General features: G+C 41.7%; 1 protein-coding gene across 3 annotated transcripts; it reads left to right on the top strand.

Annotated features, from left to right (window-relative positions):
* Window positions 1-446: 446 nt before the first annotated feature.
* BCAP29 (B cell receptor associated protein 29) lies at window positions 447-20,878 on the top strand. Of its 3 annotated transcripts, XR_014492919.1 has the most exons (9): window positions 447-589; window positions 968-1,095; window positions 5,750-5,850; window positions 9,072-9,222; window positions 10,528-10,663; window positions 11,553-11,664; window positions 18,382-18,482; window positions 19,567-19,666; window positions 20,742-20,878. XR_014492919.1 is itself a non-coding variant. In XM_083366355.1 (8 exons), the coding sequence occupies exons 2-8, from the start codon at window positions 1,004-1,006 to the stop codon at window positions 19,603-19,605; spliced, it is 732 nt and encodes a 243-aa protein (XP_083222481.1). In that variant the 5' UTR covers window positions 450-589; window positions 968-1,003; the 3' UTR covers window positions 19,606-20,878. The 3 variants fall into 3 exon arrangements, 2 of the variants coding, with proteins under 2 accessions (XP_083222481.1, XP_083222482.1); XM_083366355.1 differs by having other exon boundaries at window positions 450-589; window positions 19,567-20,878; XM_083366356.1 differs by lacking the exon at window positions 447-589 and having other exon boundaries at window positions 610-1,095; window positions 19,567-20,878.
* Window positions 20,879-26,997: the final 6,119 nt, after the last annotated feature.

Raw genomic sequence — 26,997 nt, 5'->3', positions numbered from 1 at the left:
TGGCCAACAGAAATGTTGGGCTCAATTGCGGCCGTAAGTCGGGGACTACCTGTGTTTGTAATTTATGGCCTAACTTTTCTACGGGTTTCTGGGTGGAGTAATTACAACTAGTGCATGTGGGACATCAGGTTGATTAAAGCACGAAAGAGCTGGTGGATGGAGAGTTGTAATTAATCAAGATGCGTCAGAAATAATTCAGTTTTAATTGTACCAATCCAGGAGGACTAGTTTGGGAACAATTCAGCTGTTGTTGTTGTTGTTGCCACCCTACACATTCCCATTCAGAGGCTCAGATTTCAAGTTACTAGACCTCATCCTTGCCAGCTGGACAACCCCCACCGTTGGAATCCACCGGATTCCCCGAGATCCCATTGCACGTGTGAAAACACCCCTCTATAAGGCTGCATAAAGTGAGCTGCGGCCAAGCGCCCGCCCCCGTTTCTTTCTCGCTTTTTCTCACACACACACACACACACACAAACATACAACCCGGGTTCGCCAGCCACGTGGACCGAGTTCACACGTACACGCCCACTCGACGTCCCCGTGCGCTGAGCCTAAACCGAAGCATCCTCCGGGGAAACCTGAGGTAAATCAATCTCCCGGCCCGGAGGGGCCTTTGGTGGCCGCCGCAAGCCCGGCTTGGATGGCCCTTTCCGGCCTGAGGGGCCGAAAGAGGCCGGCGGCGGCGGCGGCTTTCCCGCCCTTCCCGGGGGACGGGACAACGTCCCCGCCGACCCGGAATGGGAGTCTTCGCCGTGGAAGGAGGACTTGGTTCGGGCCCGCCTGACAGGAAAGCCCGGTGGGCCGGGATGACGCGGGAAAAGCGCGGCTAAGTCTCGGGGGCGACAGGCCGCGCGGCTCTTCCCGGCCGAGTTGGGGTCGTTTGGCCCGGCGGAGTCGGCCTGAGGAGAGGCTTTGCTTCGGGCCCCGGCCGAGACGGAGCTAACGGGGCTTCCCTCCTCAGGGGCGGCGAAGGCAGCGGGTCCCCCTCAGAGGCGCCATGACCTTCCAGTGGAGCGCCGTGGCCGTTTTTCTCTACGGCGAGATCGCCTTGTTGCTCCTGCTCTGCCTGCCGCTCGTCTCGCCCGTGAGGTAAATCGAGGCCGGACGGGCCTGCTTTGGCGGGACGGGGCGAGGGGGTGGGTGGCGTGGAAAAAAAAGAAATAAAAGCCCTCAGGCAATTTTTATTTTTATTTTTTTTCTCTCCCCCCCCCGGCTCGTTGATTATAAACCGAATTGAGGGGTTTGTGTTTTTGTTGTTGTTGTTGTTGTTGTTGCTAAGGAGAGAAGCCGTTGATGTGGGTTTGTTTGCGGTGTGTGTGTGTGTGTGTGTAGCCCTTTTAAAATGGGGGCTTGACATTACCTAGTTTAAAAAGAAAACGAAAAACTCGATAAGCAAAGTGCATATCTGATTTTGCACCCGATCACGGCGGCAAGAATTTTTATATTCGCAGGATATTGGAAAGAAGGAAGAAATGCCAGCAGAAGGAGAAATAATGGGGGAAAAAATTATTATTTTTTTGCTAGAGACTGTGCGGCTTACTTGAAGGTTGGAAGAAAAAAGAAGAAAGAATATTTTCGAACTTGGGACCTGCTTTATTGATGGCTGGAGCCGAGATGTAGGGATTCGGAATTTAATTCGTGTTAGTGAATAAGATACTCGGACAACGTGGTTTTTTGCTATTGAATTCTGTTAAAAAGACATCAGTAAAACTATAAAATAAAATGGGGGCTATAAAATAAAATGGGGCCTTGGGCGGCGGCTTTCAGCCTTTTCCAGGTGCTTGGAGGCTTCCCCCGACATGTACAGGTTGTCCTCGACTTACAACAGTTCATTTAGTGACCGAAGTTTTAAAAGGGCACTGAAAAATGTGGCTTACGACCGTTTTTCACAGGATCATTCCCACACCCGCACGATCAAAATTCTGAGGCTTGGCGACTTGACTCGTATTTATGACGGTCACAGCGATGCTGGGATCAGGTGACCTCCTTTTGCGACATTCTGACAAGCAGAGTCAATGGGGAAAGCCAGATTCACTTAACAACTGTGTTGCTAACTGATCCAATGCAGCGGTTCACTTAAGTGTGGTGAGAAAAGTCATAAAATGGGACGGAATTCACTTAATGAATGTCTTGCTTAACAACAGACATTTTGGGCTCAATTGTGGACATGTCATCACTGAAGGCTTTCAAGAAGAGACTGGAGTGCCACCTTTCAGAAATGGAGGTTGGACTAGATGACCTACAAGGTCCCTTCCAACTCTGTTATTCTATTCTATTCCATTCCATTCTATCCTATTCCTATTCTATGTCAAGGACTACCTGTAGTTCATCCTATACAGGTAGTCCTCGACTTATGACCAAAATTTCTGTTATTCAGCAAGACAGTTGCAAAGTGGGTTTTGTCCCATTTTACGACCTATCTGGCCACAGTTGTTAAGTGAGTACGGTGTAAAATCTATGTTGCTAAGTCAGAAATTGGTTAAGTGAGCTTTAATAATAATAATAATAATTTTATTTGTATACCGCCCTTCTCCCGAAGGACTCAGGGCGGTGAACAGGGCAAACATATAAAAATACAAGGATACAAAAGTTAAAAAAGAATGAAACACAATGCCCAAGCTAAAACAATAAATAGATATATTAAAAACAACAATAAAATCCCAACCCATTCCCCATCAGGCCAGGCCGGCTTGCTTGTTCGAACAAGTGAGTCTTCAGATCGCGTCGGAAGGAGCAAAGGTCGGGCCCCATTTTATAACTTGTCTGGCTGTGAGAACGGCCAGATTTTGGCCTCCCAACCTTCAGCTTTCCCAAACGTTTCTTATTGGCCTCTACGTGAATTACAGGGATGAGCACACACTCCTGGTTCGCACAGGATGGCATGTGGGAGGTTTGGGAAACGCTATGATAGAGCTTTCACGTATATCTTTTAGTATCTTGTTTTTGTAATGATCTCATAGGCACCTGAGTGGTTCTCACTTCGTATCCAATTATCACTATGTATCCTATTTTTTTGAGATTGATGGGGTTTATGTAATGTTGTATTTGGTATTCAGAAAAAGGAGGTGAATAAAAGTTCAGCGGGCAGTTGCTCAGGGTTTTTTTAGAGAGAGGAGGCTGCCTGGCTGGTTCAGAGCATCCCTTATCAACCCGGGGTCTGAATTCTTTTCCCTACATCTGGCCACATTTGTTAAGCCACAGGTCGGCAACCTGCGGCTCCGGAGCCGCATGCGGCTCTTTGAGCCGTCTCTTGCGGCTCCCAGCCGCCCGGTGCGCGCGCACCTCTTCCAACGGGCAGTGGTGCACGCGCACCTCTCCAAATGGAGAGTGGCACCGCCCGTTTGGAGAGGTGCACGCGCACCTCCCCGAATGGGCGGAGGTGCGCGCGCACCTCCCCAAACCTTTGGAGAGGTGCGCGCGTACCTCCGCGCGAATGGGCAGCGGTGCCGCTCTTTCAGGAAGCTGCCGCGGCCCGTCTGTGAAGCTGCCGAAAGCGGCAGCTTAGCAGACGGGCCGCGGCAGCTTCCTCAAAGAGCGGCGCCCCTGCCCATTCCGAGAGGTGCGCGCGCACCTCTCGGAATGGGCAGGGGCGCCTCTCTTTTTGAGGAAGCTGAGTCGGGCCGCGGCAGCTTCCTGAAAGAGCGGCACCGCTGCCCATTCGCGCGGAGGTACGCGCGCACCTCCGGTCGTTCGGAGAGGTGCACGCGCACCTCTCGGAATGGGCAGGGGCGCCGCTCTTTGAGGAAGCTGCCACGGCCCGTCTGCAAAGGTGCCGAAAGCGGCAGCTTTGCAGACGGGCCGTCGCCGGCGGGCAACCGGGAACCGGTTCCATCTCATTTTTTAAAAAATGGCAGCCGCGTGCATCCGCGCATGCGCAAAAAACCTTTTTGCGCATGCGCGTGCATGGACACACGCACGCGGCTCCCTCTTTTTTTAATTTGTGATGGAACCGGTTCCCAGTGGCTCTTTTTCTTTTTTAGGTTGCCGACCCCTGTGTTAAGCGAATCACTGCAGTTGTTAAATTAGTAACCCGGATGTTAAGTGAATCTGGCTTCCCCCTTGACTTTGCTTGTCAGAAGGTCGGAAAAGGGGATCATGTGACCCCGGGACGGGATGCTGCAGCCGTCATAAATATGAGTCAGTTGCCAAGCGTCGCCTGACAGTGATGCAGCAGTCGTAAAAATGGTCATTAGCCCCTTTCTTCGGTGCCCTTGTAACTTCAAACAGTTACTAAATGAACCATTGTAAGCCAAAGGACTACCTGTACAAGTCGGTTGCCAAGCAGCTGAGTTTATGTAACTGGGGATGCTGCAGTGGTGACTGACATATTCTCTGGATTTCAATGCCTAGCTTGCTAATCCCTCTACCTTGTTTTTTTCTTGCCAATGATAAAAGGTATCCCGTGTTCTAAAATAAACCGAGTCTTCTTTCTCTTTCATTTTCAATCTATCCCTTTCTGCACACTAAGATGTTTTTTTTAATTAACACTTCCTTCCTCTTCATTGTTCCAATATTGAGCGAATGCAATTCTTGCTGCAGTTAATATATGTAAAATTAAATATATACACTCTTTCTCATAATTTCCCACAATTATGCCTAACGGAAATAATTCTGGCTTAAACTCTACGTGTTTTTTCGTTATTTTCTCTAACCATGTATGTATTGTATGTATTCTTAACCAAAATCTTTTGGCTTTAGAGCATGTCCACCAAAGATGGTAATAAGTGCCTGGTTTTTCTTTACATTTCCAACAATTGCTTGATGTATTTGTAAACATTTTTGCTAACGTCATGGATGTTAGATGCCATCTATGGAACATTTTATATAAATTTTCTTTGTATGCGCTACCGCTTTTGTTATTTTAGAATTGCTTTCCCAAAGGCTTTGCCATTTTTCTCAATTCTATATTATGTCCAAAATTCTTTGCCCATGTTATCATTGTTTCTTTAACTTGTTCCTCTTCCATCTTTAAAGTTAGCATATATTTATAAAGTTTCTTAATCAATTTTTCGTCTGATGTCAGTAATATTTTATCAAATTCCGTCTGTTCTTTATAAAATCCAGATATTTTAACATCTTTTTCACATCTCGTTTGGATTTGCAGATATGGCCACCATGATAGGTCAATACCCTGTTCTACTAGTTCTTGTCTATGTTTTAATTTTCCCTCTTTATTCAAAATGTCTTTATAAGTCACAATTTTCTCATAGTTTATTAAGTTTGGGTGAACAAACGCTTCCATTTTGTGAAAGCCATCCGAGTCGTAAAACGGGGCAAAACTCAACAAATAATTTCACTTAGCAACAGATATTTTGGGCTCAATTGTGGTCTTAAGTTGATGACTATCCATGCAATTTATTTGTGTTAGTTTGTCCTGATTTTTGAGCAGAACAAGTCAAAATGCCTTATAAATATCTTATAATGTCTTATAAATTCTATAGAGCTAAATCTGATGGATTTAACCTAAAATATTTCCCCAGCTGGCTAGGGAATTCTGGGAGTTGCCAAGTCTTAAAAGTTGCCAAAGTTGGATACCCCTAATCTAAAATACGGACAGGCACACAGATGGAAAAAAGGTAGTCATGGAGATGGCTGAACATTTTCATGTACATTTTTATATCCTTCCTATGTTTTTGGCAAGTGCTTGAAAAGTAATTTGGGCACGTTTGTGATGCATACTTAAAATGCCTATGTAATGGAATGTTCATATATTAATTCTTTGAAATATATTCCTGTTTTATAGATGGAACAAATTTTTTATGATCTCTGTTTGGAATAAAATTGCAAGCTATTGGAACAAGGCATTCCTTACTATTATAGTCATATTAATTGTTTTATTTCTTGGTAAGTAGAAAATCAATTTTGCATATGGCTCTTGAATATAAACAGGCTGTGAAAGCAAGTGTGGAGATTGCCTTTACAGCCTAAAGATTGATTTTGTTGCGGATGGGGCAATATATCTTACAAAATCAAAATCAATTAAACAAGAGGCAAGCTTGTTTTCCCATTATCAGATAGTAAAACTTAGATAAGATTGACATATAGAACATCTATTGGAATATTTATGGAAGAAGGATGTTTTTTTGTTTAAGAATCAGCAGGTGTCACTCTTTCTTTCTACTGTACAATAGTTACTTTTGAATTTTTATGAGAAAAACAGCTAGAGAGACGGATTTCTTTAGGACAATTTTTCCCACTGTAGTGGTTGTTAGAAATTTGTATTGCAAATCTCACCAGTTGCTGCCAGCCTGTTCAGTAGCCAGGATTAAGAGATGTATTGTCCATAAGAGAGCCTTGGTGGAGCAGTGGGCTAATGCCTCCTTAAGTAACCCCAGCTGCCTGCAATTAGTGCAGGTTCGCATCCCACCAGGCTCAAGGTTGACTCAGCCTTCCGTCCTTCCCAGGTAGGTAAAATGAGGACCCAGATTGTTGGGGGCAATTAAGCTGACTTTGTAATAATGCCGCTTGGGGTGTGTGTGAAAGCCCTAATAAGCAGGCATATACATAGAATGAAGGCTACTGCTAAGCTTGTAAGCTGCCCTGAGCCTTCGGAGAAGGGCGGGATATAAATGGAATTAAAATAAAATTAAAAACAATAATACTTGCAGAACATCAGGTTAGGAAAGGCTGCTTTAGAAGAACTGCACAAAACATTTGGTCTTTATTTTTCTTTGAGTATCGTTCTAAAACTATTGCTAATTATTGCATTGATTTTATTTTCAGTTACGCTGCATATGTTTCATTGCTGTTGGATTAATGTACATTACCAGCCATATGTGAAAAGCTGGCATTGCATAGAATGCCTAGGAAACCTACAGAATGTGTGACCTCTTTTAGGCAAAATACGTTATTTTAATACGCTATATACTTTTCCAGGTGTTACATATAATACCTAGACCTTATGCAGAAATACTAGAATTATTTAGGCAAAGTCTGAAAAGGGAGTCATGAAAAGACTTAGGGTTAGGATTATTGAAAAGACCCTATGAAAGTGAAAGGAAAAAAACACAAAATAATGTGCAGGATTTTCTTACTGGGGAAAATAAAAAACCAAGAGAAAAAGACCAGCATTGACCTCCTTGTTGCAAGGCTAGAATGGCATGTTAACGGGCATATTTCATATTTTGTCAGTTTGCCTTTGGACGTTGGATAGAGCAGAGGCCCCCAACCTTTTGGGCACCAGGGACCGGTTCCGTGGAGAGAGGTTTTTCCGCGGACCGGGGGAGTGCGTGGTTTTGTGTGCTGCCTGCATCCCACGGATGGGTGCTTTGCTTGTTTGTGCGGACCGGTTGCTGGCCTGCCGTGGCCCGTTACCGGTCCATGGACCGGGGGCTGGAGACCCCTGACATAGAGTACTTAGGAAATGTGTGAAATATTAAGTGTTTCATAATTTGATGCCCCCATTTTTGGCATTCCGTAGATTTCCTAGGCCTTTCTATAAAATGTGAAATTCCACACATTGATGATAACATATATCTATGGGGCGCGATGGCTTAGCACAGAGGTAGGCAACCTCGGCTCTTTTATGACTCGTGCACTTCAACTCCCAGAATTCCTGAGCCAGCCATGCTGAGGGGGAAAGGAGAGGTTTCCATACTGAGCCGTGCTGGCTCAGGAATTCTGGGAGTTGAAGTCCACGAGTTATAAAAGAGCCAAGGTTGCCTACCCCTGGCTTAGCGGTTAAAGACGCTGAGTTTGGGGAGCTGGCCGCCCAGGTTTGGGACCCAAGGTCTGCGCAACAGGATGAACTCCCATTCCTTGCCCAGCTCCTGCCCCCCAAGCCGTTTGAAAGCATGCAAATGAAAGTGCTGTGTTTTCCCGAAAGTAAGACCTACCCGAAAATAAGCCCTAGCTTGATTTTTGGGGGTGGTCCTAATATAAGCCCTATCCCCAAAATAAGTAAGGGACACACCTAAAAAGCTGAGGGGGTAGAGCTGCCCCACGCGCCCTTCACCCACTTACCTTGCAACCAGGCCTCTCCTCGCCGGCCCATTTCTTCTCCAGGGTCCCCAGGCCTGCATTTCACAGTCACAGGCCTTTCTGGAAGGCCTCTGCAGCCGAGAACCGATCTATAGATTGAATCCATTGCTCAGTTATCGGCTGCAGAGGCCTTCCGGAAAGGCCTGTGTCTGCGAAATGCAGGCCAGAGCTCCATTTTGAGCTACAGAATGAAGCTGCTCCTTTGGTCACAGAAGAAGTGGGCCAGCTGGGCAGGGCTGTCAGTGCCGGAGGTGAGTGGAAAAGACACACACACACACACCCTAAAATAAGACTTGATACCTCTTTTGGAGGCAAATAAATAAATAAATAAATAAATAAGACCGGGTCTTATTTTCAGGGAAACATGGTAGTTTAACCACTTTGATGGGAAGGTAACAGCATTCTATGTGCCTTTGGTGTGTAGCCATGCTGGCCACATGACCACAGAAATTGTCTTCAGACAATACTGGCTCCCTCAGCCAAGAAACTAAGATCAGCACTGTGCCCTAGAGTTGGACACGACTGACCAGAAAACCTTTACCTTTTAAAAAATTTATTTATCAAATTTGTAAAATTTATAAATATATATCTTATATATAATACACACATATACATATCATATACGTATACATGCAAACACAGATATAGCGTTTATTATAAAACATCTATTTGAAGTACGTAACTGTAAAGTTACTTTAATGTTAAAATGTCTTAAGGAAGCTTACGTACTTTGTGTTTCATTTCAGTAGCTATTAATTTTGATGTTTAAATGTAAATCTTATTTTCTGAGGTCCGAAGGTTGACTCAGCCTTCCATCCTTCCGAGGTAGGTAAAATGAGGACCCAGAGTGTTGGGGGCAATTAAGCTGGGGTGTGTGTGAAAGCCCTAACAAGCAGGCATATACATAGAATGAAGGCTACTGCTAAGCTTGTAAGCCGCCCTGAGTCTTCGGAGAAGGGCGGGATATAAATGGAATTAAAATAAAATTAAAAAAAATGGTATTGGCAGAAGAGAAACATACAGAACTAGAAGATAACAAAAGATAATAGAAAGCCGTTAATATATGTGTGCATTTATGCTCCCAGATGCAGTAAGAGAGGTGAGGAAATACTCAGCTGTGCATTTGATTGAAGACACCACCCATTCAAGCCCCACAGCATTTGATCACCTTCATATGAAACTTTTTAGATCGCAACGAAATCTTTACATATCAGGATTTTCCCTCTTTCTTTGGCTGTAAGTATAAGCATTCGTACTAGCATATATATATGAATTGGATAGTAAAATAAAGAACAGCAGATCTTCATGTATACAACTAATACATACTAATCAAACGGATTATATTAAAAAGACAAATTGTTCTTGGCTTTTAACGTTAAAACCCCTCTGTCTTCTGAACTGGTGCAGTCTTCTTAAAACAGTGTTCCGTTTCAGAAGGCAGCCGTAGAACAATTGATTGAAAAGACTGCTCATGCTATATTTAGTTTCTCTGTGTTTGGAACACTTGCCACTATATCTCTTGAAAGGAAATAAATCATGCTGCTCCTTTCAAGTAAATAATTCTACAGGGGTTTCCGTATATTGGACTGTCCAATGCAAAGCTTCTGAGACGTGTAAGCAAGAGACACAGGCAAGGAGTGCTGTTTATATTGTATTTCATCCTTCAGGCCACATTTTCTATTATACTGAATTTTATCCTCTCGTGAATTGATTGAGCATTCTTTCAATTCCACGGCCACTTTTATCTATACAGATAGTCCTAGACTTACAGTAGTTCATTTAATGACCACTCAAAGTGACTTAACGATCATTTTTTACACATAAAAGATTGCAACAGCCCCCATGGTCATGTAATTAAAATTTGGATGCTTGGCAACTGGTTCGTATTTATGACGGTTACAGTGTCCCGGGGTCAAGCAAAGTCAAGGGGGGGGGGGAAACCAGATTCACTTAGCAACCATGTTACTAACTTAATAACTGCAGAGATTCACTTAACAAACTGGCAAGAAAGGACGTAAAATGGGGCAAAATTCACTTAACAACTCATTAGCAACAGAAATATTGGGCTCGTTTGTGGGTGTAAATCAAAGACTACCTGTACTTTCTATTTACATCTCCTGCGTGTGGATCAGAGTTGTTCAGCATTTGGTTTGCAGACCAAAGCCAAAACTGAAGGTGTTAAAAAAAATTAAAAAATATAAAACCTCCGTCCAAATTTAATAGCAAATGCATTTGTAATTCGTCAGGAAATTTCTCTAAAGTTGCAGCAAATAATTTCTGAAGTATTTGAACGTTCAGGATACTGCAGAACAGTAAAGTCTGATAAAACTCTTTTTTAAAAAAAAGAAAAAAGCAGCCCATAAAGCATTGTTTCAATTTAAAATCAGTTTTAAATTAAATTGAAATTAATTTAAAAATTAAAAAGTGAAGCGTTTCCTCTGCTTTTTTTAATAGAAACGTACGAAAATGATTATCAGTTGATGCTTTGGCTGTGCTGAAGAATTAGTGATTTATTTATTTATTTATTTTGGTTTCCCATAGCGTCCTCAGACGTCTCGTTTCTCTTATCACTTTATTGGCAAATGAGATGGAAACGGAGAACAGTCTGAAAATAGAAGTAGCAAACAGCAATGAAGTTGCCCGGAAGTGCTTGGAAGAAAACGAAAAATTGCAGCTGGTATGTTTCCTGGCTCACAGGTTTCATTTCTGTATTAATTGCATCTCTTTCACGAGAGTTTCATTTGTAGACTTCCCTCTCGCGGCCTGCGTTTCTTAGGATCCTTAAAAGACCTCACAACTCATAATGCCCTTAGCTCATCAGCCATGCCTGTTTTTACAAGACCTCCATCCTTTAGTAAAAAACATTTGCTTGTAAATACCAGTCAGAAAAAAGCAGTAGCTTCATTCTTCTTTACAGCCCTCTCTAAGCAGTTTACAGAGTCAGCGCATTGCCCCCGATATGCTGGGTCCCTATTTTACTGACCTCGGAAGGATGGAAATTCAAAATTGGCATAGAAATCAAAATGAAAATCAAAATTACCCATTTAGGCAACGTGCCAGCTTTGGCCGAAGGCTTTGCCTCCAGTGTCACGGTTTGGTTAATGAGCTTGCCATAGAGTGAATTACTTAATCTAAAGGCATCTTCAAGATAACCATTGTCTCACCAAAAGTGGGTAGGGGCAGGATGATGATGATGATGATGATGATGATGATGATTTTATTTTATTATTATTATTTTATTATTATTATTATTTTATTATTATTATTATTTTATTTATTTATATTTATATGCTGCCCTTCTCCCTGAGGACTCAGGGCGGCTCACAACAATAAAAATTAAAAAACATAGGATAAAATTTTTTTAAAAAAGAATTAAACAATAAATACAATTAAAAACCCGATAAAACCTAATTAGAAAACCGTAGTCAGTCCAGACCCTCTTGTTGGAACAACCAAGTCTTCAGGTCACGGCGGAAGGACCAAAGGTCAGGGGTCATCCGCAGCTCCGGGGGTAAAACGTAAAACAAAACAGAACTGATTTTTTTTTCCCTCCCCCTTTTTGGCAGTCGCTGAAGGAAATTAAACATTCTACCGGTGAACATTTGTCTACGGTAACCAATGAGAAGCTAACCATAGAAGTGGAACAGTTAAAAACAGCATTAAAGGCAACTTCAGAAGGTATTTTTTTATAAAAAAAATAGTACTGTATTGCTTAAGTAAATATACTTTGCATAGAATCAGACACACAAAACATTTTGTTCCCTGCCACGTGGGATGCAAACTACGTTGCTCCCTTTGATGGAGCAAGTAGGTAGGTTGCCACCTGCTTCTCTTATTTTAACCACGATGTGTGCAGTTATAGCTAAAAGAAGGATTGTAACAGGCCTTTAGTAGGGGCGAGTACAGCACCCTTGGTTTGCGTGGGTGTGTTTCTTTTCTTTTCTTTTTTTTTTCATTCCAGTCCTCTTTCTGTCCTCTTGCTCTCTTTTACAAGCAGTCCTCAACTTTACGGCTGTTCATTCAGCGACTGCGCAAAGTAATGGAAGTTCTGGCTGTCCCAATGTCCGCCCGGTCACCTGATGGCAAGCTGGGAACTTGGGCAACCCGCTCACGCTCAACAGTCAGTGCCCCACGGTCATTTGCTGCTTTCTCTCCCAGCTTCTCCAGAAAGTCAACGGGGATGCCGGCAGGGATGGTCAAAAAGTCATTAGGTTGAGTCTCCCTGACCCATGCCCACTTCCCCAGCCCCTTTGCGATAGCAGCACACCAGCTACTGGCGCAACCCCGCACGCCCCTCCCCGAGCCTTGCCATCCTGGCCCCTCGTGCAACCCCACCCTGAGCCCTGTCTTACCTCCCTCGCGATCTCCCGGAGCCTCACACCTCTCTGCAACTTGTGCGTCCCCGGGCGTCCTTCCCAAGCCTTGTCGCATCGCTCTTGTGCATTCCCGCGTATCCTCCAACAGCCTTGCCATGCCCCTTGGTGGACGACCCCCGTGCCCCTTCCTTGAACCTCACCACACCTCCCTGCCACTTAAACCCCCCTCCCTGTGCCTCCTCCCCGAGACACGCTGAGCCACTCTCAGGCATCCTTGTGCACCCTACCTGAGGCTCCCCACACTTCCTGCCCACCCCATTGTTCCCTCCCCTCACACCAGCCTTGTTTCACTCACGCCACATCACTCCAGCGACCTGCGCGCCCCCCACCCTCCCATGCTTTCCTAACCTAGTTAGCAGCAGCCACTTACCTGACCGTCGGCCTGCTTTCAGGTAGCTGTCGGACTTGCAACTTCCTGCTGACTTTTGTTTGTTGGCAGGAAGTTGCAAACCGTCTTCCAACAACCACCGTGATGCAGTTAACAACGGCAATTGGGATTGGGGGGGGGATTGCTTTGGCTGACCAGTGCAGTCTCAGTTTACAACTGCCGCATTGTTTGGCAACAGAAATTTTGGGCCCAATTTCTGTTGTAACTTGAGGATTATCCGTCGCCTGTTGTTCTTTCTGTTTTTGTTTTTTTAAAAAAATGCTTTTATTTGTGAGACACAGAGTCGTTGGGATTCAGGTAGCATACATATATAATAAATAGGTTTTGGCAAGCAAATTGTAATCTTAAAACATAGTTTACTTAGGCTGTTGAGAGGTTTAGAAGCTGGTGAACGTTGTGTAGTGAAAAAACTGCAAAACCAACAATGTAGAATTATTGGGGGCATATTGATAAGTTCATACTGATAAGGACCAAATTGTGGTATAGTCTGTTTTGTAGTTAATAGGATACTTAGCTAGAAATTCTCTGCGTTTGCTTCAAGAGAATCAAAACCAAGACTATGATAACCCTTCATTTTATTAGCTTCCTTGTTCAACCTAGTTTTTCTTAATAAAATAGCACTAAGATACAGACAGAATTTTCCTGACTCTGCATGCTCTTTCTGGATCTAGCAAGATTTATGAAACTTCTTGGGTGTTTACTGGCTGAAATGAATAATATTGCTTGACCTTGTGAAGATCAGGCAGCTAAAATGTATTAAATCTTTGGCTACAAAGAGAACATAATGTTTTCTGAAGGCAAACATCAGTCTTCAAATTAAATCTCAAAACAGTTGTCAAAAGTCAGTATAACTATCAAATACAATAAAAAGCCAGTGGAGTTTTCCAAACATTAGCATTTCAAACACCAGCCAAGGAAGCAAGAATCCTCTAAAAAGAATTGACTGAAATATTTTTTTTTATTAAAGAGTTTTACAAAAACAAAATTTTACAATATATCCCCAAATCCCTCCCACCCCAAACCCACCCACTTTCCCCCCCCCACTTCCCAGAGCTAAATACAGGATTATAGTTACAATAATCATATTCTAAATTAAAATTATGCATAATATACAATTAACCAAATTCATAATGTGCTTTAACTCCCCTTTAACATAACTACAAACAAAGTACCAATAACAATATCCCACTAAAATCTACTCATAAGCTAAATGGAACTTTTTAGTCCCATATTTGTTCTGAATATAATTTATCCATCTCCTCTAAACTGAAATATATCTTTCCTGTGAATGATCTTTCAAATAAGCAGAAATCTTAGACATTTCTGCAAGATTCGAAACTTTAAACACCCATTCTTCTATAGTGGGCAAACTATCCTTCTTCCAATATTGTCCCACCAGTAACCGGAATTGACTGAAATACTGATACAGAAATTTGAGCATTGAATGTGGAACTAACTATGGCAAAATGGAAAATGAAAGCTGTTTTTTTTTCCAGAAATCACTCTGTTGTGAATTAGGTTATTGAGAACTTTAGGCAAAGAGACATAATGATCCAGTAAATCTGCATTAAGATTATCAAGGTTAATTAGCTTTGATTTTGTACATTAAAGAGCTATCAGTTATTTACAAGATTAGCTTTTTTTCCCTTTAGCATATTTTGTGACCTACTTGTAAATAGTAAAGATTATGGACTTGTTCTATGAGTATAATTCTATTGATCTAGGAGCTATCCATCATCTAACTCTTTTCAATAATAGTATATTAGAACTGCATACCAAAGAGCTGCCTGTGTGTGCTTAAAAAATAAAGATCATAAGTAAAAGTGTTATTATAGAAAAATAACTGAAACAGCAAGTGCAATGTATAACGCCTTGAATTTTTGAAAAGGGGGGGCATATAATATATTGAATATTATTGAGTATATCTCTCAGTTTTCCTCTTTATCTAGGATAGGAATAATATTGACCATAAAATATGCAAAGTATTACTGACAAATGTATGCATTAGAACTGCTTAGTATCAGTAATTATAATCATTTGCACAGACATACGTGTGCACATGGAAACTTACAGAAGTTTTGATCACGCACCTCTTGTAGGTATAGAAAGATGATAAGATTTGGAATGAGGAAAGGAAAGTTTACACAATGTTTGGCAGCTCTTATAAACAGACATGGCTTGTATACAAAATAAACGTGATAAGAACATTGTTCTTGAGATGAACTTCTTCCTATACAGTTTCCTGTGGTGGTTTAGATAGCTATAGAACAATTTAATATATCACATTGCAAAACCAAAAAAAAAATTCTAGTCAAAATCCAAAAGTAATTTTAGAAAATTCAAAAGAGAATTACGCATAATGCCTTGAGAGTTTGTCAGTGCTATTTTTTAGTTAGGCAGGTGTCATGTTTGACATTTTAAATTAGTCCAGGCATGGAAATTAAAAGGTTTATTATTATTTTTTTATTTTTCTAAATGTTGAACAGCATTATTAATTTACTTCTCTAAGGCACAAAATGATTGGATTAGACTGTGGCTTCTTCTAAGATATCCCACTATGCCAACAAACGACGATCATTTTGCTCTTAAAAATATTTAAGCCTAGAAGTTTAAATCACCAAGAAAACTGCATATACATACACCAGAATTAACAGAGTTGGACGGGACCTTGGAGGTCTTCTATCTGGTCCAAACCCCTGCTCAAGCAGGAAATTTTATGCCATTTCAGACAAATGGCTGTCCAATTTCTTTTTTAAAAACCTCCAGTTTATCAGATCATACCTCAGTGCAGTATTACTTAATTTCAAACCTCAGAGATTAACCACTTTTCTTTGTAAAGTTTCCAATTTTGTGTGTGTGTGTGTGTGTGTGTGTGTGTGTGTGTGGATGAACATGTTAAAGGTCCTGTACAACATCCACATTTTTTTAAAATTATTTTAACATCAAAATATACAGTACAAATGAAAATGGAAATAGTGAGGAAAAAGGGAAAGAAAGAAAGTAGAAAGGAAGAGGAAAAGAAAGAGAAAAAGTGCAGAGGAAAGGTGGGGGGGGAAGCATTGACTCTTTAGCACAGTAGAATAACATCATAACATTACAGGCCCAATTAAATGTGCACAAGACATTTCTATAACAAGAAATTTATCTCTAATCCGCAAAGCCCCAAAAGCCAACATTTCATTTTCCTCTTATCTCAAGCAGAAAATCCAGAAGTGGTTTCCAAGTAAAAACAAAGTTGGATGTAGTTTTTTTTTATTACAGTAGTTAATGTACTCCAGAAGGTGGTAGAGAAGGCCTGGAGGAACGTTGCCCATGGGGTTGCAAGGAGTCGGACACGACTTCGCAGCTAGCAAAAACAATAAAAGCACTTCTATTTGAAGTTCAGTGGTTTGGTCGGTCTTGAGGCTGTTTTGTCTTCTGGAGGAAAAAAAGGTGGTAGGAATTCTATCTGAAATATTGTCTTCATGCTGCCTGTGGATCATTTCGCCTTGGAGAAAGAGAAACAGGAGTGGCAGTAACTTAAAAAAAAAATTGTTGCAGTATTAAAGCCATCAGTTAATCTGAGACCACCTTCTGTGAAAAACTTTCTTTTTCGAACAAGCTGGCCTGGTCTGATGGGATGGGGTTGGGTTTTTTATAAATAGTTTTAATTTTAATATGTATTAATTTTATGGGCATAATGTTTAATGGCTTTTTTAATTTTTGTATTTCTATTTTTATTGTGTATTGCCCTGTTCACCGCCCTGAGTCCTTCGGGAGAAGGGCGGTATACAAATTAAATTATTAAATTAAATTAAATTAGTTGATAATGGATGCTAGCCCACTAAAGAACACGATGTTTTACCAGTCACAGCCCAAAGCTAATGTCAGAATCCATTTATATCACATTTCATAATTGTATAGGTAGAACAACGTGCTATTACTGGGGATTCTGCCATCTCTCCGAGGGGGGGGGGAGAGGATGGTTACTAAAGCGATTTTCAAACAACAGGGAATGTTTTAACGGGGGAAGGGAGGGGGACAGACAGATCTGGTTTGTATCTTCATTTACAACTGAAAAGGGAAGCAATAACCATAAAACCAAGGAGAGTTCCCTTTCCCATGGAAGGGCCTGACATCTGACCAAATGGATGAGGGGAGGGACTGGAATGGGAATGGTTTATATAGGATTGAAATGTAACTTTTCTCAGATTCCGTCTTGTATTCCCACAATCGATTCCTTCCTAGTAAACATTTTCCTTTTGGACTAAACTTGCATCCAAGAGTTCTTATTTCCTAAGATGTGGATTGAGGTGGGTCCTGACAGCTAAAGATTTTTAATACGCTGAACTTTGACACTATTCTGCTTAGAAGACATCACCCATCTTGCCACAAGTATGTTTTTGTCAAAACAGAATAACAATGTAGTGAATGTGCAACTGTCCCTGGCTAACTCGGTTGGGTCTAGAGATATTGTTGTTTTTAATTAAAACCAAAAGGTTTTGACTCTCCTTCCTAAAGGATACAGTAATTCAGTTACTGTGGGATCAAGTTACCAAAAGGAGCTGTTTTGCAATCTAATACTATGGCACTTTTCATGAGCCTTAAAAAAAAAAAGTAAATCATCGTCAAATTAATACCTTCTCCTGGCAGATATTAAACTGTTATGTAATGAATATTAACAGAAAATTGACTGTAACAGATGTTTTCTTCGATAACCAAATAATGGGCAAGTGTATTAATAACAAAGCCTGGACAATTCATGTAAGTTTTTACAGTGGGTTAGGACGCTGAGCTTGTCGATCAGAAGGTCGGCAGTTTGGCGGGTCGAATCCCGAGTGCCGCGTAACAGAGTGAGCGCCTGTTACTCGTCCCAGCTTCTGCCAACCTAGCAGTTCGAAAGCACGTAAAAATGCAAGTAGAAAAATAGGGACCACTACGGTGGGAAGGTAACAGCGTTCCGTGCGCCTTTGGCGTCTAGTCATGCCGGCCACGTGACCACGAAGACGTCCTCGGACAAGCGCTGGCTCTTCGGCTTTGAAACGGAGATGAGCACCGGCCCCTAGAGTCGGAAACGACTAGCACGCATGTGCGGGGGAACCTTTACCTTTACCTTATATAGATTCTATTTAATCAGGTGATTGCATGACTGATACAATCATGTCACTTGTATAATTTGCACGATACAGGTTAATGGAAACAAAATCATTTATAGATGGTTGGGTCGATCATATATTCTCCTCCAGCTGGTCAACTTGTGCATTTTAAAATAAGCCTTAACAAATATGTGCGTGTATAAATTATATAAAAATTATACTCTTTGTCTCCCCTCCATTTCTTTTTCTCAGTCTGAAGCTACCTTTCCTATCCTCTATTTTCTTTCTTTTTTTTTTCTTTTTTTTTTTGGCAATAGCTCTGACTTTTCAGGTAAAATACATTATTTGTCAAATGCACTTTGTTTATTCCAGAGCAGTTAGAATTGTTCAAACTTCAGTTCACCCTTTGCCATCTATTTCGAAAGCCCTTGCCAACTTTTATCCTCACTTTAAAAACACAATTTCATTTCTGAGGAGGGCGTTCTTCGGTGGAATGGAGGTTTTAATAAACATGCTGTGATGTGTGGCTGAACAGCATCGCCCCTGTGTCTTACAGCTCTCTTCAAAACAAGAAATGAAATTATTGCTGCTAGGAAGCAGTATGAAGAACTTAAAAAGGAATACGATCTCCTTGTAAAAGAACATGAAAAACTACAGGTAGGAGGCAGAGGCATCTGATGGGCACGAGCAGAACTTTTTAAAATCAGACAACTGACCCAAGACAACATTCGTAAAGACATTTTAATTCAGCGTGCAGGTAGTCCTCGATTTACAACCGTTTGTTTAGTGACTGAAGTTACAACAGCACCAAAAAGGTGACCATTTTTCACACTTACGACCATTGCCGCATCCCCAAGGTCACGTGATCGAAATCCCAGAGGCTTGGCAACTGACTCATATTTATGACCGTTGCAGTGTCCTGGGGGGAGGTCACGTGATCACTTTTTGCAGTCTTCTGACAAGCAAAGTCAACGGGGGAAGCCAGATTCATTTAACAACCGTGTCACTAACTGAACTAGTGGTTCACTTAACAACTCCGGCAAGTTGTCAACTCACTTAGCAACAGAAAGTTTGAGCTCAATTGTGGTCGTAAGCCGAGGATTTACCTGTACTCTTTTCAGAATAATGAGAGTTTCTTAATACCTTTAGAACACCGGTTGGAATGATGCCTAATTTGGCTTCCAATAATTAAATTCGTTAATATTTAAAGTGACTTGGTATTCCTAGCATAGCAATGTGGAGAAGAAGGGGGGGGGGAAATTCTCAGAGCTACTGAATTTGCTTTCTTTAAAACAAAAACCTTAGATAAAAAAAATTGGATTCGGTGCAGTGTGAAGTATAGACACGAAAAATGCATCTTAGCTGATAGCTGAAACCTTTTTGAGATAGGGAAAAATTCATCCAGAGTGAATTTTCACCTTTGAATTGTGATTTGTATGCTTAAGTCTTCCTGATCAGATTTTACCTCTAAAGCAGCGTTTCCCAACCTAGCTGGCTGGGGAATTCTGGGAGTTGAAGTCCACGCATCTTCAAGTTCCTAAGGTTGGAAAACGCTGCTCTAAAGCATAAGTTTTACTTCTTTGGTGTTTATTAAAATACGCTAAACTGGGCGTATAAGAGAGGCTCTTCTCCATCTGTGAGATTTTTTTTTCCCCCCGTGTGATTTTGCAATGAAAATTAACCATATAAACATTATACTTTTATTTTATTTTTTCACGCATCTGTTTTTTTTTCTTTACAGCAACAAACAAAGGGAACCTCTAGTAAGAAAGATCTTTAAAGCAGAACAAGGACATGCGCATCAACCGGAATTGTTTATCTGTTTGGTTTTTACTTTACAGGTATATATGGGGTTTTTTTTTTTTTTTAAAAAAAAAAATAGATTTACTGCATTCATTGCTGAAACATCACAATTTAACAATTACCTAGACCTTTTTTAATTTTGCAACAGTGTTTTTTGCCAAATTTATTTTAGTCATGCCAAAAAGCGCAGTAATTCCTTGTTACAGACTCTGTTTGGTTACAAAATACTGATGAGTTCATAACGGTGGATTACTGTTCCAACCCCACGTCTGCACCCTTTGGGTGCAAGGAACTATTCATAAGTTGAAATGGTACATCGAATGCCAATATGTGTTTTGTTTCGTGTTTTTTTTTTAAAAAAAAAAAATCCGACGAGGATGATATAAATCATTTTAAAGTATTCCTACTTGCAACTCTGAGATTATTTTTTTTTTAAAAAAGATTTAAATACAAAGTGTTGTGATGTTGAAATTGCTTTCTACATTACTTCCAAACATAAAAAATAAGATGAATTAAGTCCGCTTTGCTAGAAATGATCAGGAATGCCATCAAATTTGGTCAGTATAAGAATTAGCAGAGTGACGTTACCTAACCATACGGGTGAAATTAAAGACAATCGGCAGAAATAATGAAATTGGTTCAAAGCAATCTTTCTGAACCAGATGTTTTTGAGACTAAAATTCTTAAAAGTTTACCAGCTGATTTCCCCCTTTGGGGAATTCCTACTCAACCACGTCTGACCTATCGGAGAAGGACTGTGTACTTTATTTTTATATATTGAAGGAGATCTATAAGTTTCGTTCCAGACTGTAGTTTTTCACTTTAACATTCGTTCAAGAGTTTACCTAGCTATTTGCCAGTATCTCATGTTCCACAACGGATAATGCTTTTGGGGGGAAAAAATTAAACAGTATTTACTGAGCTACATTTTCTGTGATTAATTACACTGTATTTGTGCTGGGTTGGATTCCGGCACGTTTCTCCAGAGGACACAACAGAGGTTTTAGGTGAAAAGTGGGATCCTTCTGATCTCTTAACCTTCACGAGCAACTTCACAAGGAGAATTTGCAACTGATGGAAAAAATCTTTTCTCATTTGCTTCCGCTGTCACAGGGGAAATGCCGCTTTAATCCAAACCTGAACGCAGCTCCGTTGCTTTCGTTGTCCCCATTTGAATGGGCTGCCTTTACCACATTTGTGTCACTCTTTTACTTGAATGTTTATTTCTTAATAAAGAGATGTTTACGCTTTGTTTGGTCTTCGTGAAGGAACACGTTGGGTAACCCTGAAATCATTATATTGGAAAAGAATTGGACGGAATTAGTTGGACGCAGTATCCTTTGCCTGGAAGAGGCTTGTGTCCCCCCCAAAAATGAAATGATTTATTTTAAAATAACACAAAACATTTGGAGTTTGCTTTCAGCATTGATGTGCAGAAGCTGTTTTGAGACTCCATAGCGTGGCTTCCCGCCTCCGTTATCTGTGCAGTTCGTAGTAGTTGCAGTCGCTGCATCTCACAGTCTTAAGAGGATCTTGATTCCGTCGGAAACCAATTTTTAAAGAAATAGAAGGTTGCCATTTGCGTAACGAAGGCATTGTTAAAAACTCCCTTTTAAAGATTACACATTATGTTTAACCCTAATTATAAATAGGATTGTTGCTGAATATCGATAGGAGATCTCTAAGGGAAGCAACTGAAAGGTATGGAAGAGATACTCTGCTAATTGAGAATATACCATTGGTACTAGGATGTCCAATCTATACTTTTATTAAGATGGGAACCGAGTACAGGTAATCCTCCAAGTAACAGTCCATTTAGTAACCATTCAGAGTTACAACGGCACTGTAAAAAGTGACTTACGACCGCTTTTAACACTTGATGACTGTTGGCAGCATCCCCCTGGTCACACGATCCATATTCAGAGGCTTGGCAACTGACTCGTATTTATGACGGTTGCAGCGTCCTGGGGTCACGTGATCCCCTTTTGTGACAAGCAAAGCCAGATTCACTTAACAACCACGTTACTAATGTTAACAACTGAAGCAATTAGCTTAACTGTGGCAAGGAAGGCCGTCAAATGGGGCAAAACTCACTTTCCAACTGTCTCGGCGGCAGAAATTTTGGGCTCAGTTTCGGTCGTTAAGTCGAGAACTACCCGTACAGTTCCCCAAATCTTCATTTGCCCCTTAAGCTTTTAAGAAAACACTTTTAATTTTGTTTTGGGGGTTGCATCGCAACCTATCCGTGGCAAATTGTGACTTCAACATGAAACAGGGATGCTAAGAAGAAAAAGACGCAGGATAACATTGAATGAGAGAAATAAAGATACGTTCTTTTGTCTCCATGTTGTGAGGTAAATTGGATTTCATACAAGCTATCAACAATATCCGCTCTGCCCTTTGAACTAATCTAGTACAGCAGATGTACTCAAGAATGGAGAAACCTACAAAATTCCCTTGGCAAGTGCCAAGATACACATCTCTGACATAACCATGCTAACTCAGCTGTCATTTTTCTGGATACTAGTACTATATTTGGTGGGGAATTAATCCTTATAGGAAGGACAACTCGCCAGAATATAAGGCCCAATTAAATAAACAGAAAAGAAACAACTACCATTGCAGAAATTCTGGCTCTCTCTCTCTCTCTCTCTCTCTCTCTCTCTCTCTCTCTCTCTCTCTCTCTCTCTCTCTCTCTCTCTCTCTCTCTCTCTCTCTCTCTCTCTCTCTCTCACACACACACACACACACACACACACACACCATCCATCTATATTCTTGTTGTCTTTGCCTGCCTGCCTGTCTTGTCTATTTCTACATCCATCCATAGCTATCTATCCTATATCTAGCTGTCTGTCTGTCTGTCTATCTCTGTCTGTCATGGAATAGTGATGTTCCTTGCAGTGGGAAGTACAAACTTCATTTTGCTGTGGTACTACATCCTTGCCATGTGAACACATGGGTAGCCCGAGCATATTGCAAATTAATTGCTGCGAAAGGCCGTCCGTAAATTGATGATTTGCTAAAGGGAGCAACAGCAAAACAAGAATAAACGGGCAGTCGCTTTTCCATACAGTATACATTTAGTGAAACGGCCCCGGTGAAAAATGCCGCGGTTTTGATGGCGGGCAGCTGCTCACGCTGGTCTCGAGTTCCTCTGTTTTAGCAAACATCTCAAGTATTTGGGGTTACATGTTTCTTGTGAAGAGGCCTGTCGACACAAAGGACCTGTATGGATTTTTGGCGGCGAACAAGAGTCCCATTATATGCCTCGTTCGGTTCAGCCAGACAGTGGCCAGGCCAGGTGTTTTCACCGTCGCACACAACAATTTGCCTGTGCTCGATTCTTCAGTAACTAAACGTTGCGGAAAACCCACCGTTAGGATGGAGAACGATAACCTGATTTCCCAGGAAAGCTTTCTAAGAACCGTAATAAGCTTTCAAGGAATCGGTGAGGACTTTCCCTTCCCATTCATCCTTTAAAAGAGCTGAAAGAACAGCCTGAAAACAAACGGTGGAAAAATCGGATGAAATGCAAGGTGGCGGCATTAGAAAAATGACACTCTCTCACCGTAACGTTGATTTAAGAGGCAGCCCAAGGTTTTAACGCTTGTGTCTCTCTCGACACTCCTGCGGGGGACTACGCATTGTGTCAGACTTTTTTGAGACTCGAGTGCAAGCAGTCCTTAAATTTACAACCATTCATTTTGTGACTGTTAACAATGGCACTTTTTTTTTAAAAAAAAAGACCATTGTTCACAACGAACCACCATTGCAGCATCCCAGGGGTCACGTGGTCCAAATTCAGATGATTGGCAACTGGCTCATCTTTCTGACGGTCACGGTGTCCCGGGGTTGTGTGATTCCCCCTTTTGTGACCTTCTGAGAAGCAAAGTCAATGGGGAGGCCAAATTCACTTCACAATCGTGCTACTAACTTAACAAGTGCGGTGCTTCACTTAACAACAGCGACAAGAAAGGTCGTAAAATTGGAGCCAAAACTCACGTCACAGCTTCCTTGCAGAAATTTTGGGCCCCGTGGCGGTTGTTAAGTTGGGGATTACCTGTACTTTGATTTCCTTGGCGTATTTATTTCTATTTATTAATTTTTTTTTGTTCAATTTTTATGCCACCCATTTTCCCCTATAAGGTGACCGGACAGCTGACAGGTTATTTAAGATCTATGCTGGGAATAACAGCCTTCAGGGCATCTTTATGCACTGTAAGTAGTCCTCAGTTTACAACAGCTTGTTTAGTGACCGTTCAAAGTCACAACAGCACTGAAAAAGGTGACTTATGACCATTTTTCATACTTACGACCGTTGCAGCATCCCCATGATCATGTGATTAAAATTCAGACGTGGTAACTGGCTCATATATATGACGGTCGCAGCATCCCGGGGTCACATGATCCCCTTTTGCGACCTTCCGACCGTGCAATGGGAAAGCCAGATACACTTAGCAACCGTTTTACTAACAATTGCAGCGATTTACTTCACAACTGGCAAGAAAGGTGGCAAAATAGGGCAAAACCTCACTTAGCAAATGTCTCGCTTGGCCACAGAAATTTTGGACTCAATTGTGGTCGTAAGTCGAGGACTACCTGTACCTGGCAAACGGCGTGAGTTCTGCTTTTCCGCTATTGGGGTCTAGCCCATAGGGCAGGATCATGTTGTTGTAATGCTGTCGTTAAGATCTGAACCAGTGTTTCTCAACTGTGGGAACTTTAGGATAGGTGGACTTCACCTCCAGAATTCCCCAGCCAGCGCAAGGAATTCTGGGAATTGTAGTTCACCCATTTTAAATCGCCAAAGCTGAGGAACAATGATCTGGATCACTGGCCTAGGATTCCATCTCAATCCCAATGTTGTTTAATATGAGGGGTCCTTGGTGGTCTCTGAGCTTGGCTGTTTTCTTGCAGACATTTCATTACCCAACTTGGTGACATCATCAGTCAGGAGCGGGGTTCTCAAAGGCTTCAAACCCCACTTCTTTAGTAGCACTGATAATGCTACCTCGTTTGGATAAGGAAATGTCTGTAAGAAAACAACGGATGGAAACTAGTCAAGGAGAGAAGCAACCTAGAACTAAGGAGAAACTTCTTGACAGTTAGAACAATTAACCAGTGGAACAACCTGCCTCCAGAAGCGGTGAATGCTCCAACACTGGAAGTTTTTAAGAAGAGACTGGACAGCCATTTCTCTGAAACAGTATAGGGTTTCCTGTCTGAGCAGGGGGTTGGACTAGATGACCTCCAAGGTCCCTTCCAACTTCTTCTTCTTCTTCTTCTTCTTCTTCTTCTTCTTCTTCTTCTTCTTCTTCTTCTTCTTCTTCTTCTTCTTCTTCTTCTTCTTCCATTATTATTATTATTATTATTATTATTATTATTATTATTATTATTATTATTATTATTATGTTCAGACAGCACCAAGGACCCCTCATTTCAACCCTGAGCTACCAATGTCCTCATTTACTGTTTAATATCTCTGTGAAACAATTGGATGAGAACTTCGTAATGAGATAACCACAGGCAAACTAATAACACTCATACTCTTTGCCATGTTATTTTGAAGAAAACAGTTGCTTCTCTTGATCATTCTGTAGATTCAATAATAGATGGGTGACAGTGAATAATAATAAGGATGATGGTGGTGGTGGTGGAGATGGACGTGGCAGTGCCTGGAGACAGCAGAATAGATGAGAAAGAACTGGAGAAGATAACAAAATACAAAGACCTACAAATAGAAACAGAAAGACTGTGGCAAAGGCAAGCAAGGGGAGTACCAATAGGAATAGGCGCCTTGGTTGCAATCCCAAAACAACTGGAGCACCATTTGGACACCATCATCGGCATTGACAGATTCGCCATCAGTCAATTGCAAAAGGCGGCCTTACTAGGAACTGCTTCCATCCTGCGACGAGATCTGTAATACCATCCAACATCCACATCTGCCTATCCCAGGTCCTTGGTAAGGACTCGCTAGGTAGACAGAAATGCCAAATCGAGTCTGAACATCTGGCTGACTGTGCGATGATCAATAATATACCATTTCAGACAAATGGCTGTCCAGTCCCTTCTTAAAAACTTCCAATGTTGGAGCATCCACAACTTCTGGAAGCAAGTAGTTCCACTGATGAATGGTTCCAACTCTCAGGAAATCTCTCCTTAATTCCAGGTTGCTTCTCTCCTTGATTAGTTTCCCTCTGGGTCCTGTGTCTGGTCCTGCCTTCAGGGAAATATAGGGAACGGTTGCTGGAATTGGGTATGTCTAGTTTAACGAAGAGAAGAGTGAGGGGTGACATGATAGCAGTCTTCCAATATCTCAGGGGCTGCCCCAAAGAAGAGGGAGTCAAGCTATTCTCCAAAGGATCTGAAGGCAGGAGAAGAAGCAACGGATGGAAACTAACCCAGGAGAGAAGCAACCTGGAACTAAGGAGAAACTTCCTGACAGTTAGAACAATTAACCAGTGGAACAACCTGCCACCAGAAGCAGTGAATGCTCCAACACTGGAGGTTTTTAAGAAGAGACTGGACAGCCATTTGCCTGAAATGGTATAGGGTTTCCTGCCTGAGCAGGGGGTTGGACTAGATGACCTCCAAGGTCCCTTCCAACTACTACTACTACTACTACTACTTCTTCTTCTTCTTCTTCTTCTTCTTCTTCTTCTTCTTCTTCTTCTTCTTCTTCTTCTTCTTCTTATTATTATTATTATTATTATTATTATTATTATTATTATTATTATTATTATTATTATTATTATTATTAGCTGACTTTGTAATAATGCCACTTGGGGGTGTGTGTGTGAAAGCCCTAATAAGCAGGCATATACATAGAATGAAGGCTACTGCTAAGCTTGTAAGCCGCCCTGAGTCTTCGGAGAAGGGCGGGATATAAATGGAATTAAAATAAAAAATAAAAAATAAATTTTGGAGAATAGCTTGACTCCCTCTTCTTTGGTTCAGCCCCCGAGATATTGGAACACGGCTATCACGTCAAAAGGCATATTCCAAAAGGCAAGTGGACTTTCTTGGGTGGGAAAAGGGGATTTTGGGGAAAAGGTTACTTAAAAGTGGGAAAGGTTGGCGGGCGGGCTGGCTTGGGGGGGGGGACGGGACACACACACACACACACACACACACACAAACACACACACACACGCGCCCCTTCCTCAGCCGGGCATCCAACGTCCCAGGGAGCGAGAAAGCAGGAGCCTCAAAGGGAGGCTGAACCCCGATTCTCACTTGCGGGTCCCCCAAGGCTTCCCCCAGCCCAGACCATCCCGCCTTCCGACGTGCCTGCCAGGCAGGAAGGGCAGCGAGGGCAGAGCCGAGCCGAGCCGGGCGGGAAGGAGGGAAGGAGAGAGGGAGG

This window comes from Vipera ursinii (genome assembly GCF_947247035.1).
Source record: "Vipera ursinii genome assembly, chromosome: 6".
In the NCBI taxonomy this organism is placed as follows: Eukaryota; Metazoa; Chordata; class Lepidosauria; order Squamata; family Viperidae; genus Vipera; species Vipera ursinii.
Note: the sequence above shows the minus strand (reverse complement) of the source record. Positions and strands in the feature narration are given on the sequence as shown.

Bases quoted from the DNA above. Each gene is read 5' to 3' on its own strand.
- BCAP29 (XM_083366355.1), top strand. From the start codon at position 1,004: ATGACCTTCCAGTGGAGCGCCGTGGCCGTTTTTCTCTACGGCGAGATC. The intron at 5,851-9,071 runs GTAAGTAGAAAA...TTATGCTCCCAG, and splicing joins ATTAATTGTTTTATTTCTTG to ATGCAGTAAGAGAGGTGAGG. The intron at 18,483-19,566 runs GTAGGAGGCAGA...TTTTCTTTACAG, and splicing joins AAGAACATGAAAAACTACAG to CAACAAACAAAGGGAACCTC.